The 13,526-nt window shown below is 38.5% G+C and overlaps 1 protein-coding gene across 1 annotated transcript; it reads left to right on the forward strand.

Moving 5' to 3' along the window:
- The first annotated feature begins 570 nt into the window (after positions 1 to 570).
- Positions 571 to 12,271, forward strand: LOC149817748 (Mitochondrial transcription termination factor family protein). The gene is made up of 3 exons (XM_089984864.1): positions 571 to 2,017; positions 11,580 to 11,805; positions 11,964 to 12,271. Exon 1 carries the CDS (start codon positions 645 to 647, stop codon positions 1,524 to 1,526), a length of 882 nt encoding a protein of 293 aa, XP_089840990.1. The 5' UTR covers positions 571 to 644; the 3' UTR covers positions 1,527 to 2,017; positions 11,580 to 11,805; positions 11,964 to 12,271.
- Positions 12,272 to 13,526: the final 1,255 nt, after the last annotated feature.

The following is a 13,526-nucleotide window of genomic DNA, read 5'->3' on the forward strand; positions in this document are numbered from 1 at the left end:
CAAGGGAGGACTATACCGATTCAGCACCGGAAGATCGCTACGGTGATCGACCTCCCTCCAGCACGATGTGGGTTAGGGTTTCGCGGGTGCTCCAGCACCGCCTCCCGTCGTCTCCCTCCTCCCTCCCCGGTCCTCTGCAACTTTTCCTCCTCCCTCACGCTCGCACGTGCACAAGCGCGGCACCACCGCACGTTCCTCCGTTCCCGATCGCCGGCGTTCTCGAGAGATCCGGTTTTCCGGCGGAGTTCCTCGACGATTTCGCGACGAAAAACCCGTTCTTGCTCTCCCTCGATCCCTCCGGGTGCGAGAAATGCCTGTCGATCCTGTTCTCGTTTGGCTTGTCCCCCGAATCGCTCTCTCCGATCATGTTCTCGAACCCTAGGGTTTTGGAACGGCGGTATCTGGCCAAGATGGAGGCCGTGTTCTCTGTGGTGGAAGGGCTCGCCGGCAACTCCTCCGTTATTATGCAGAAGGTTATGGAATTCTCCGGAAGGTTCCGGATGGAACCCGCCGACCTTCGCGAGAACGTTGGGTTCCTTCGGTCTTGCGGGATCAGCGAGTTCTTGATCCCGCGCCTTCTTGAGGAATCTACGTGGTTGGTTTTCTTGGATCGGCGGTTGGAATTGGAACCAGGAGTGGGGGTTATGAGGGATGCCGGCATTGGAGACGAAGCCATAACGAAGATTTTGATGGATTTCCCGAAATTGTTCAAATTGGGTGCGGGGCAGATTGCGTCGAGGATCAATTATTTGAAGGGAATCGGATTTAGAAGCGAAGAAATTGATCGCATTGTCGGCGTGCTCCCAGGGGTTCTTGAATTGGGGGTGGAGGACAGGTTAAAACCTCTCGTTTCGGAGTTTAGGGAATTGGGTTTTGGTTTTCTTGAGATTAAGAAGGCGGCCGTCAACGATCCACGATTTTTTTGGATTGAAGCAGGGGGAGAATTGGGTAGATGTGTGAATCTGTTGAAGAATTTGAAATGTAGGTTGCCGATCAAGGACCAGATTCTCGGAAATGGCGTGCTGAGAGCTAGCGTTGAGGTGAAACTGCGAGTGGATTGCCTTTGTCGACACGGGTTGAATCATAGAGATGCATTCGAAGTGTTGTGGAGAGAGCCTAGAATTCTCATTTATGATTTAGCAGATGTGGAGAGGAAGATCGATTTTCTTACTGATGAAATCGGATTCCCGATCAGTGCCCTGGTTGAAGTTCCAGAGTACTTGGGTGTGAATCTTGAGAAACAGATTGTTCCCAGATACAGGGTCATTCAACGGCTGAGGTCACAAGGTGGGCTTGGTGTTGAGGTGGGATTGAAGGATTTGGTGAAGCCTAGCAGGCACAAATTCTATAATTTCTTTGTCAAACCTTATCCAGAATGTGAAAAGATCTTTGGAAAATTGACCAGAGAAAAGGTTCATAAGAGCAGGCAGACAGCTGAACTTTCCCGACTGTTTAAGCCACAAAAGTATGTCGAATGTGAGCATGATTCTGAGAACATCAGAATGTTTATGGAATCCTTGGTTTAGTGCTTTCAGGAAGATTCTGAAGAGAATTTGTTAAAATTCCTTAACATACACCTCCATATTGGTATTTTGAGCAGATATAGAAGACTGAAGACTGTACATTAGTTAGTAAGAGAATTGTAAGAGCAGACATATTAATGGGGAGTTGAACCAAAACTTCTGAGAATGAAAAAAAAAAAGAAAAGACAAAAGCAAATGAGGTGCTAATGTAGATGTTGGTGGCTGCAGCTAACCTAGACTTCTGATGATCTTGTTATGTAGAGGTAAATACAGTCATTTCTGAAATTTCAGAGATGCTCGATCTAGCTCATCGCAATGATTTGGAAGCATAGAGTTATGTTTGATAAAGTCAGGTTGGAGATAATTATATCCTGTTGATTTCAAAGTTGACATTGTGATATTTGTTGACCGCTACAACAAACTGCATCTCTGTGATGCTTTCTGTTATGTATTTTGATCAGCAAACTGATCATGCTATCAGAGATAAGTGCATGGCAATAAGTTTTACATCTTTGAGTTTTTTTTTTTTTTAATAATTCTTATTACATGGCATTTTGCTGTTGTCTTGTTTGTCATGTATAATCTTCCATAAGATGTTAAGATTAATGAATCCTTTTGTATATATATATATATATATATATATATATATATATATATAGAGAGAGAGAGAGAGAGAGAGAGAGAGTAACTAGAATATAAGAACTAGAAATATGGGCATTTCCAACAATTTCTTTTCAAATCCAACCATGTGGATGTGCTTGGCATGGTGAATTTGCTAGGAATCAACCATTGGACCATGTATTTTTTATGGAAAAATGTGAATTTTGAATGCTTGAATATTTATGAAGATTATTCGCCATTGATTTTAAAACCTTAAAAAAATCACTATTATGCATCAAAATAGGATGATTGAAGAGTGGATTCTTATAAATCCATGCATGTAGATCACATCTGTATGGTTAGATTCAAGAGAAAATAACAAAAAATCCTTGAAAATAGTGGTTCACACATTAATTCTCATATTTCCAGTTCTTATATTCTAGTGATTCTATATATGTATATATAATATATTTATATAATATATATGTATATATATTTATATATAATATATATAAAGTCAACTTAAGTTGACTCTCTTCTAATCGTTGGGAACTAAGCCCAACGGCTAGTCTTTCTAGGTGTTGGACTAGGTCCAACAGCTAGTCAAACTAGCCGGTGGACCTAGTCCAATGGCTAGAGAGGACTTCCTCTCTCCTCTCTTTTTTGACTAGCCGGTGGACCTAGTCCAACGGCTAGAGAGGACTTCCTCTCTCCTCTCTTTTTTCTATCTCTTCCTGTCTTTTCTCTCTCTATATATGGGGTGTGTGTGCTTATTGTGTGTGTGAGTCATGGTTAGTTCCAGGTATTCTGAGTGTTCTTCAGTGTACTTTGTAGTGAGTTTTTTTTATGTATTTTATTGTTTATTATGAATGAAATCATTTATTCACAAAACTTGTATTAGTTTGTATCTTGTTAGTATTCAAATGCATTTGGATTAGGATTTGGAATGTGTTGGGTTCCGCACAACTTCGTGACATAAGATATAAGCTATAGTTGATCACAACGCTTTATTTTGGTTTAGAGAAAAGCAAGGGGACATTTTTACTCAATCTTACGTGGTTAAAACTTGGTTGTGCATTAAATGCTGGCCATATCATATAAGAAACTCTAAGAAAACTGATTAGCCTACATCAATGAAAATGAGAAACTTGGATGAAGTTACTGAAGATGCATCAGTCAAGGATATGCAAATCAAGGATCTTCTCTTTAGCAATTCATGAGATATATTGTTTGTGTTAATAATCAAAACACACCCATTTGTTGTGCTTTTTGTGAATATTGTGCCATGTTCATTGATGTTTTAGCAAAGGGAAGAAGCAAAAGCACCAATTTTTTCTTTTTAGTTATCTTACTGTTTGTGAAGAGGGTACTAAGTAGGGGTGGGCATTGGGCCGGTTTGGCGCAGCCAGGCCCGTTTAGAGCTCGGTCCATCTGGTTTTAAGTGTGGCACGGCTCGGAGATGGCCCAACCCATTTATTAATGAATCAGGTTTTGGCTTGGTTCTTAACAGGCTCGAGTTTGAAGAACAACCCATGACCCCGCCCATTGGCCCAATGGGCCAATGTTCAGTGGGCCGGTCCAGCCTAGCCCAAACCCATTTGTAGGTTATTTTCGAATGAAGTTCATAAATTAGTTCTTATAATACCAAAAGCAATAAATTAAATGAAAGATTAATGTACCCATTTAATTATCTTTTTATTTCTCATATAATCAATGCAACTAATTAGGTAAATAGTAATAGTTACCAAGTTACTAAAAAATTAATTAAGTAGCTCAGTCCCATTGGGTCGGCCCGGTAGCCCATGAGCCAACCTGGGCCCGGCTCATGTATATAACAGGTCAGGTTTCGACCCGGTAGCTAATGGGTCAGGGCTTAAAACCTTGACCCAAACCTGGCCCATGGTAGGCCTGGTCGGCTTAGCTCATTGCCCACCCCTGTAATATATATTATTATACATTATATATTATATATAATAAAATATATATTAAATATTATATATAATATAATAGGCCATGCCCGACCCGATTTGGCCCACGGGCTATGTCACATAGGTGCGGGTGCGGATACAGATGCGGCAATGCGGCACTTTGAAAAAACTTTGGGTGCAGGGAGGGTATATATATATATATATATACTTTTTAACAATTTTAAGTTAACACTAATAAAATAAAAACAATTATCATATCAAGTCATGCATAAATTTATGCAATAGATCAAATTAACAATCTACAATTGCTATTCCTCATTAATAAAAAATAACACTACACTGGTGCGGAGCTGCGAATATATATATATGTGTGTGTGTGTGTGTGTACAATTATATATTTATATATATAATATAGATAAAACTGGATTTGGTCAGGGTTAACTGAATCTACTTTTGGATAGAAATGGACCTCAGTGTGAGGAAGTTGTGTCCAAGTGTCGCACCCTCATGGATGCGGGTGCAGTGCCCTGTTAGAAGAGTTCGTGTTATAGAGCCCAATGGCCTAACAGGTGGGCCAGGGTTTTCTGGACCGGGGCGACTCGGTCTATTAGCGGGTTGGGCCAGCCTAGTCCATTAGCGAGTCGGGCCCATTGCCCACCCATAGTACTAAGCGCATGTTGGTTTCCTGTTTTCTTTGTTTACCAATGTTCGCATGTGGTTAGTGCTTTATCAGGTTGGCCATCTATGCTGGCAGCATAATTGATTTTAACTGCTAGACTTTTTTTGTTGCAGCTCAGTGCTACTCTTCCATTTCAATATTGGTTGCCTCAGAATGCTTCTGAAGAGGTTATTTCATTCCGATAATGAAAATGCGGTGGGCCAGTGGTTGGTAACTTGGCTGTTGACACTTCTCTTTTGCAACATGTTTTTGTTAAAGAAGTCGTGATATGGTTCTGGACCTACGTTTGCTCCAGATCCATATATCATATTTTGTATTTCTAATTTGCACATGTGCACATATTTGTATTTTATATTTATCTTTAGGGACATTATCATCCATAGTATGTTGTAAACACTGTATATAAACAGAGCCTTTCTAGGTCACGACGATGACCTTTTTCTGTGCAACAACAACCCTTTTGTCTTCTTCTATCTCCTTTTTTGCTGAGAGTGGATTGACGTGGCTGGACAGTCAAGTTCTGACATGGTATCAGAGCAGGTTGAATCAATCTAAGCTCACTAAGGGTTGGTTTCATATTTCTTCCCTCTTTTCTTATTCCCATCTCTGACTTCTATTATCTTCATCTCGTTTTCACGTCAGATCTGATTTTCAGATCTGGGTTTATTCTCTCTCTCTCTATTCTATCGGTTTCTCCATTCAGTCTAAGACAGATCTGATTGTATCAGATCTGGTATTGCTTCTTCAGAACTATACTTAAAGATCTGTGTAATTTCTCTTTCTGAAAACCATATCACGTTAAAATCTGGTATTGTTTTTTTTTTTCAGTTCTATACTTGAATTTCTATGTGATTCTTTCTTTCTTTCTTTTTCTAAAATCCTTTCCATTCTTTTCACCTAAAACCAGAAGCTTTGTTTTCACGCATCTCATTGTTGTTGTGCAAACAGAACTCTTCTTCGTTATATTTTATATTCTTCTCTATTTGATGTCATTATTTTTTTTGAATCACGCAATCCATTGTTTTGAAATTTTGGGCTTCATAAGGACTTGTGTTGCGGTTCTGGTACATAACCAGAACTAATAAAAAAAATGCAGCACGAGATCCATAATATGGATTCGTCCTCTACTCATTCTGGTCTTTCCTCCAGCTTTCTGAGTCAACTTGTATCTGAAAAACTAAATCATTCAAATTTTTTGACTTGGAAAAGACAAATAATTCCTTTCATACGAAGCCAAGACCTTTCTGGGCATCTAGATGGATCAACTCCAGCCCCGCTTCAATTCATCACGCAGGAAATACATGATGATAAAGGGGTTATCTCATCTTGCATTATTCAAAATCCTGACTTCACGGCCTGGATGAAAAGAGACCAAGCACTAGTTGCGTACATCACTTCTACTTTATCACGGGAAATACTAATTGCAATTCCAGATGATTGTTCAGCCGCTGAACTATGGAATATGTTGGCTCAAACCTATTCTCAAATGTCAGAAGCAAAAGTTCTGTATTTCAAGCGAGAATTTCAGTCATTAAGGAAGGGAACCATGTCTATTATGGAATATATGAACAAAGTAAAAAGCATCACAGATCAGTTGGCTCTTGTTGGATGTACAATCTCAGAGAGAGATAAGGTCTAACAAGTCTTAAGCGGGTTGGGAGCAGACTATCATGTTCTTGTCACATCCCGCACATGCTTGCCCGTTTTACCCAGTTTTGAAGATTTACGGGCTAAACTTTTACATTATGAGATCAGTTTGAAGAGTCTTTCTAATGATGATGGTGGGCGACTTGACTCACATAATGTTTTAGCTACTGGGTTGACTTATGGACAAGGTCTTGGTGGAAGAAATAATCATCGTGGAGGTAGAGCTTGCGGACTATATGGTGGACAAGGGGGGCGTGGGCTACTTCCTACCCCAAACATAACTCCTAATTCTCATGCAATAAATATTCCCATATGCTTTATCTATAATAAAAGGGGGCATATTAAAGTTGATTGTTGGTTCAATCCTCAGAATAAAGGCAAGAATCCTATTATTCAGCCAAAAATGCAGACTGATGGGAGTAAATCTAGTGGAGATATGCAACAACTTTTATTGGCAACTCTTTCGAAGATGACAATAGCACAAAATGACTAAGGAGTATGGTATATAGACTCTGGGGCAGCCACTCATGTCACGGGAGATCCAGGTAAACTCTTAAACTTATTCTCTTATTTCGATAAAGGCAGTATTGTCACTGGAGATAGGAACTCATTATTCAATTTCTCACACTGAGAATGCCATAATACCCTTCTTAAATTCATCCATAAAATTGTCTAATGTTCTACTTGCTCCTAATATAAAAAAGAACATTATTTCTGTCTCCAAACTTGTTGATGATATACATTCTTCTGTCGAATTTACTCCATCTTCTGTGTATGTCAAGGACCTTCAAATGAAGTAGACGTTCGTTAAAGGGGAGCGACGAGGAAATATGTATATCTTCAAGGAAGATCCTTTTGTTCGTGTTTCTGTCTCTGTTGTCTTGAAGCCTTCGTTGAAATTCGATGAATTTTCTTCTAATAAGTGTCTTCTTAGTTTGTCTAAGTGTAATAAGTCAAACATTTGACATAGTCGACTTGGTCACTGTAGTTCCTCTTTCGTTGAAAAGCTTGTAAGCTATAATCTTATCTCCTTATCTAGTCCGAGTCCTACTTTTGATAATGATAAATGTACAAGTTGTCAATTATGTAAGAGTCATGTTCTTCCCTTCAATTCAATTAATAAAAGGGCTTCAAGACCTTTTGAGATTATCTACTCTGATGTATGGGGCCCTGCACCTACTTGTTCTCTTTTGGGGAGTCGATACTATGTTGTTTTCATTGATAGTTATTCCCGTTATACCTGGATATACTTCATGCAACATAAATATGAAGTTCTTCAATTGTTCAAAAATTTTCATGCCTTTGTCAAAACTCAATTTTCATCAAATATTATGAATTTTCAGTGTGATGGGGGAGGTGAATACACTTCAAATGACTTTATTGCCTTTCTTCAAAATAATGGTATAAATCACAGAGTTTTCTGCTCGCATACACCGCAATAGAATGGGGTGGCTGAACCGAAACATCACCATATTGTTGAGAGTGCGATGAGCATGTTGCATGACAGTCACATTCCTATTGAGTTATGGACAAAAACTTTTCACCCTGCAGTTTATATTATAAATCGTTTGTCGATGGTTATTTTAGCAAATAAATCACCTTATTATACTCTTTGGGCAGCACCCGGATTATGATAGTTTGCAAGTTTTTGGTTGTGTTTGTTATGTGCATATTGACAAATCATTAAGAAATAAGTTTCAGGATAAAGCCTCTAAGTGCAGATTTGTGGGATATACGGATGATCATAAGGGATATTGTTGCTATGAGCCTCTGTCCAAGCGTGTTAAGATCTCCAGAAATGTGATTTTTGATGAGCAGAACCTTGGAGATGGGCATTCTTTACAAAATACACATCATAATGTTGAAGTTTATTCTCTATGGTTGAATGTTGAGTTGTTTCCTAACATCAACGGAGAGTGTTCATTAGATTGTAGTGTTGCTCCCATGCCTACTCCTGTACCAGATCAAACTTCTTGCACAACTCAAATCGAGATTGACAATTTGCCGAACAAAGAGATTGAGAAGTTTTCAGGACCAGTCTATGTGAGAAGAGCAGCAAAAAATACTCTTGCCACTACTGATGTCATTGTTGATGAACCTGAAAATCATTCCTCTATCAGGAGATCAGAAAGAATTCGACACCCAATTTACAGATGAGTTAGTTATGATAATTTCACTCTGGATTTTCAATTATTTTTGTCACAGGTTGAAAAGCAAGATGAACCTACTACATTCTATCAGGCAGTCAAGTCCCACAAGTTGATAGAAGCAATGAATGAAGAAATGGAAGCGTTACATGAATGCCAAACATGGGAAGTTGTTCCCAGACCCAAGGATAGAAATATCGTAGGGTCTAAGTGGGTTTATAAGATTAAGTATAAACCTGATGAGAGTATTGAACGGCACAAAGCAAGACTTGTTGCACGTGGTTTTACTCAAGAATATGGCCAGGATTATGATGAGACTTTCAGCCCTGTGGTCAAGATGGTGACAATTCATATCATATTATCTCTAGTTGTCCATCACAAATGGACATTGAGCCAGATGGATGTGAAGAATGCTTTCCTTCATGGGGATCTTAAAGAAAAAGTTTATATGGAACAACCACCTGGATATGCGGAAGGAGATCCTAAGGCGTACGTCTGCAAATTGAAGAGAGCTCTTTATGGCTTAAAACAAGCATCACGGTCTTGGTTTGATAGTTTCTCTCTCAAAGTTCAAAACCTTGGTTTTCACAGGTGCACTCTTGATCATTCGCTATTTATTTTCAGGGACGATCGTGCAACCTTCTTGTTGATTTATGTAGATGACATAATTATCACAGGCAACTCTTGCAGTCATATCTAGGAAGTCAAGGAATTCTTAAGTCAGAAATTTAAAATGAAGGATCTTAGAGAACTGAGGTACTTCCTTGGAATAGAAGTTGACAGGAAAGACAATATGTTGACTCTAACACAACATAAATACATCTTTGGCTTGTTAAGTAGAGCAGGAATGAAAGATTGCAAGCCTTTAGCTACTCCGAGTGTTTTACAACAAAAACTAAGTTCCCATGATGGAGACCTATATGATGATCCCAACAGATATAGAAGTATAGTCGGCATGCTCCAATACCTTACCTTCACTAGACCTGGCATTGTCTATTCTGTAAACCAAGTGTCTCAATTTATGCATGAACCTCGAACTGGGCACATGGATGCAGTTAAACGGATATTGAGATACTTAAAGGCACGAAAGAAGGTGGACTTGTTTACAAGAACAATCCTATAGATAGTGGACTTCATAAAATCTTTATCTATACAGATGCAGACTGGGCAGGAGATCCAGATGAGAGAAGGTCAGTTTCAGGCTATTGTATATTTCTTTGCAGCAACATTGTGTCTTGGAGTAGTAGAAAACAAAAGGTTGTTGTGAGATCTAGTACTGAGGCTGAATATCGTTCCATGGCAGCGGCCACAGCAGAAGCTACGTGGGTTAGACACTTACTAACAAAATTGGGAGAATCTATCTCAAGATCATTATTATTGTGTGACAATCAAAGTGCGATAAATATTTCTTTTAATCCCATACATCATAGTCGCACTAAACATATCGAGATAGATCAACATTTTGTCAGGCAAAAAGTTGAAGAGAAAGAAATTGAGTCATACTATGTTCGCACTGAAGATCAAGTGGTTGATATGTTTACAAAGGGGCTGACCAAATATAATTTTTGGTTCTTAAAAGGCAAGTTGTCCATGATTCAAGATCATGCACAACTTGAGGGAGGCTGTTAAAGGAGTCGTGATATGGTTCTGGACCTATATTTGCTCAAGATCCATATATCATATTTTGTATTTCTAATTTGCACATGTGCACATATTTGTATTTTATATTTATCTTTAGGGACATTATCGTCCATAGCATGTTGTAAACACTATATAAACAGAGCCTTTCTAGGTCACGACAATGACCTTTTTCTGTGCAGCAGCAGCCCTTTTGTCTTCTTCTATCTCCTTTTCTGCTGAGAGTGGATTGACGTGGCTGGACAGTCAAGTTCTGACAGTTTCTTGGCCCCAAATGAGAATCATTCTCTCACAATGGTAAGAGAGTGGTTCTCATTTGCCAAATTTCTCATGTTCAAGCAAACATGAGAAAATGGGGCAGTGAAATTTGAAATCACATTTGAGCCCATTTTACTCAAACTCATGTGATTCCAAATCTCATTCTTTCTCAATCATGTAATTTTGAATCAAATGAGATGCAAACAAACATGCCCTTGACATATTTTCAATCATTGAATTTGTTCGGCTGAAGTTGATGTCATTTCATTTTCAAGATAAATTTATTATTTGGGCTCTGTTTGGAAAGCGACCATCGGAGGTCAATGGAGTGGTAAGTGTGGAATCCCCACTTCCAAAACTGTTTGAAAGCCAGGAAAAAAGGGAAAAATAGGAACTAGCATGACCTTTGCCAGTTCCAATTCCTCATTTCGGCTACCACCAGGGTGAGGTGGTAATTATCAAATGCTATACCAGTGACACTTCCGATGGTCACACTGCTGACCTTCTGATGACCTTTTCAGTTCATTTATGAGGGAAAAAACTGCATCCCAAACAACATGACCATGGAAGTGGGGAATCCCTAGTGGATTTTAAAGATTGCTCGCAAACAACTCTTTAAGTTTTTGCTAAATCCATGACCATTATGGAATCCACTTTTTCATCTTCAAGAGGGAGTTTCCAAACAGAGCCTTATTGACTATGAAGAAACAGGCTTTCAATAATCCAAGCATGGAAATGAATGATGTATTAGGTTGCATCTTATTTGATTCTCTGTTATTTAAAAAAAAAAAGGAAATCAGTTGGTTGCATTGTACCTCATTATATTTATGATGGTATTCTTCTTTTTCATCTTCTTCCATCATCTCTTGCACTAAGATTGCCGCCATCTTCATTATCATCATTATGATCGTTTTTTCATCTTCCACTCCCTCCTCCTATGAATCCTCCTCTATTGCTTCATTACATTTTTGGATTTCTGATAAGAAGTTAGTGAAACAAGAACTTTCATTTTTGTTTTTGTTAAACTTGATTTGTTCTTTTCCCTTTTCTATTGATAATGTTGACTAAGGGATACTCCCAATGGCATTCGAACATGATATCCCTTGATTAGGATAGTGACTGTTAAATCAGCAATAAATATTTGACTTGTGGCATTCAGTGTTTTGGATTGTAGGTTGTATATAGAACTGGTAAAGAGTTTATCAGGAAGCGCAGGGGAGATGATTTCTGAAGACCTAGAAATCCATGTCATCCTTTTAGGCAATGGAACCTGCAGAAGCAATTAGGAAGGCGAGGAGAGGAGAAAAAAAGGTGGCTGGCATGAAGTTAATGCTCCTTGTACCTATATTGTCTGCACTATTCTAACCAAAGAGGAGTATGGTGTGGTGAGCGACATTTCATTTCCTAACGATGGTTCAGCATTTTCAAGTTGGAAGATAGCTGTTGAATATTTTTCCATTTTGTATTCCGTGATAAAATGCTTATCATCTGCTGGTGCTGATTCTAAACTAAGACTTGTTTCTCATATTACTATCTTTTTCAGCTGAAGATGCTCTCTGTTTCTGCATGTTGCCTGCTGGTTCAGATTGTCTTTGCAATTGTATATCCAGTGTTGTTGGAATGCTCAGATCCGGCTATGTAGTACTGGGTTTTCCACGTTTCAAGGATGTTATTATCTGCTTTTGATTTTGTATTAACACACTATTAGAGTCATGGAGTGTGGGATAGAGCTTCCTATAATGAGGTTCAAATGCCAGGATACACCAACTCATTCTTGTCTTGCACTTCATATTAGATACGGTTCATGTTTTGGTTGCTCGTATGTGGTGATCCTAAATTGTCATTATTTTTTTTTAAATAAGTCATTTTCTTGAGGTATTGAACCAGGCCTTGAGCTTTGCTCTGATGAAGGGAAGAAGCTCTTTCTTGATCAAGCCATTGGCTGATACAGGAACTCAAAAGTACCTACCTGAGCTCATTGAAGCATGGCCCCATGAGTTGGTTTACAATTCTCCGTCCATATTCCTGATCCAAAGCCCTGCTGAATAGAATTGGAGTACAGAAAGGTAACTTTACATAGAAAGCTTAGGGATATAACTTGTATTTTTCGAAAAGAAACTGCAATTATATTGCCTTGCATAATTAAATAATTTGGCTTTGAACAAATTCTTTCACTCGGTGCAGGTTTTTGCTTCATTGGCTACAAAATCTCATGCATAATTTGGGAAGCAATAAAGACATATTTATAGCTGACCAACTCACTGTAGTAAGTAAATTCGGTTGAGCAACTAAAATCATGTCGACTTTTCAATGATCATTTGCAACTCGTGCACCCACTCACACGCATACATGTAAGTTATTTCCTTCACAAAGTCAAATTTGACATTACTTTAGTGCATTATTTGTCACCAACCATGAGCGTTTTAATAATTTTATTAAGCAAACACTTTAAAAGACATTTTGTATATGACATTAACTTGACTTTGAAAATGCCCAATGATTTTCAATCTTTTATAAAATTCATACATGTCAATTAAATTTTCTATTAGCCGAAAACCCCATGGCAATGGACTGAATATAAAGTTGGACCATAGATGAGACTATTTTCCTCGTGTCCCAATGGAATGGAATTTATATTATTGTGATAGTATACGACATGGCCTTAATCACTGCAAAAAAAAAGGTACATATATGGAGAAATATTTTGGTGTGCTATAATAAATTAGTATGTTTAGCATGATGGCACATGCACCGAATTTTCCCATATAAAGTCAACTTGGGATGCTTTTGGATTCTCATACTGGTTCATATAAAAAAACAGCTTTTGTTATTTTCAGAAGGGCTATAATCATCATCCAATAGAGACTGATATCAGTTCTGAAAAACGCCTTCTATATCATGTTTTTTTTTATAGGCAAGCTGGGGTTAGGCAGACCCCTACCAGTAATACAACTATACCATTGGGTTTTGAACCTGCAACGTCCCAACACAAGGTGACGTGCACTAGCTGCTCCTACCAGACAAGTGGAGCCCCCGTTGGTTTAGATCTAAATCATGTGATCCAAATACATCCGGTAGTAAAAGTTTGATATGATATTTAGACTTC

Source organism: Nuphar pumila, chromosome 13 (genome assembly GCF_984573655.1).
Source record: "Nuphar pumila chromosome 13, dmNupPumi1.hap1.1, whole genome shotgun sequence".
In the NCBI taxonomy this organism is placed as follows: domain Eukaryota; kingdom Viridiplantae; phylum Streptophyta; class Magnoliopsida; order Nymphaeales; family Nymphaeaceae; genus Nuphar; species Nuphar pumila.

Coding starts and splice junctions, on each gene's coding strand:
- LOC149817748 (XM_089984864.1), top strand. CDS start 645: ATGAGGGATGCCGGCATTGGAGACGAAGCCATAACGAAGATTTTGATG.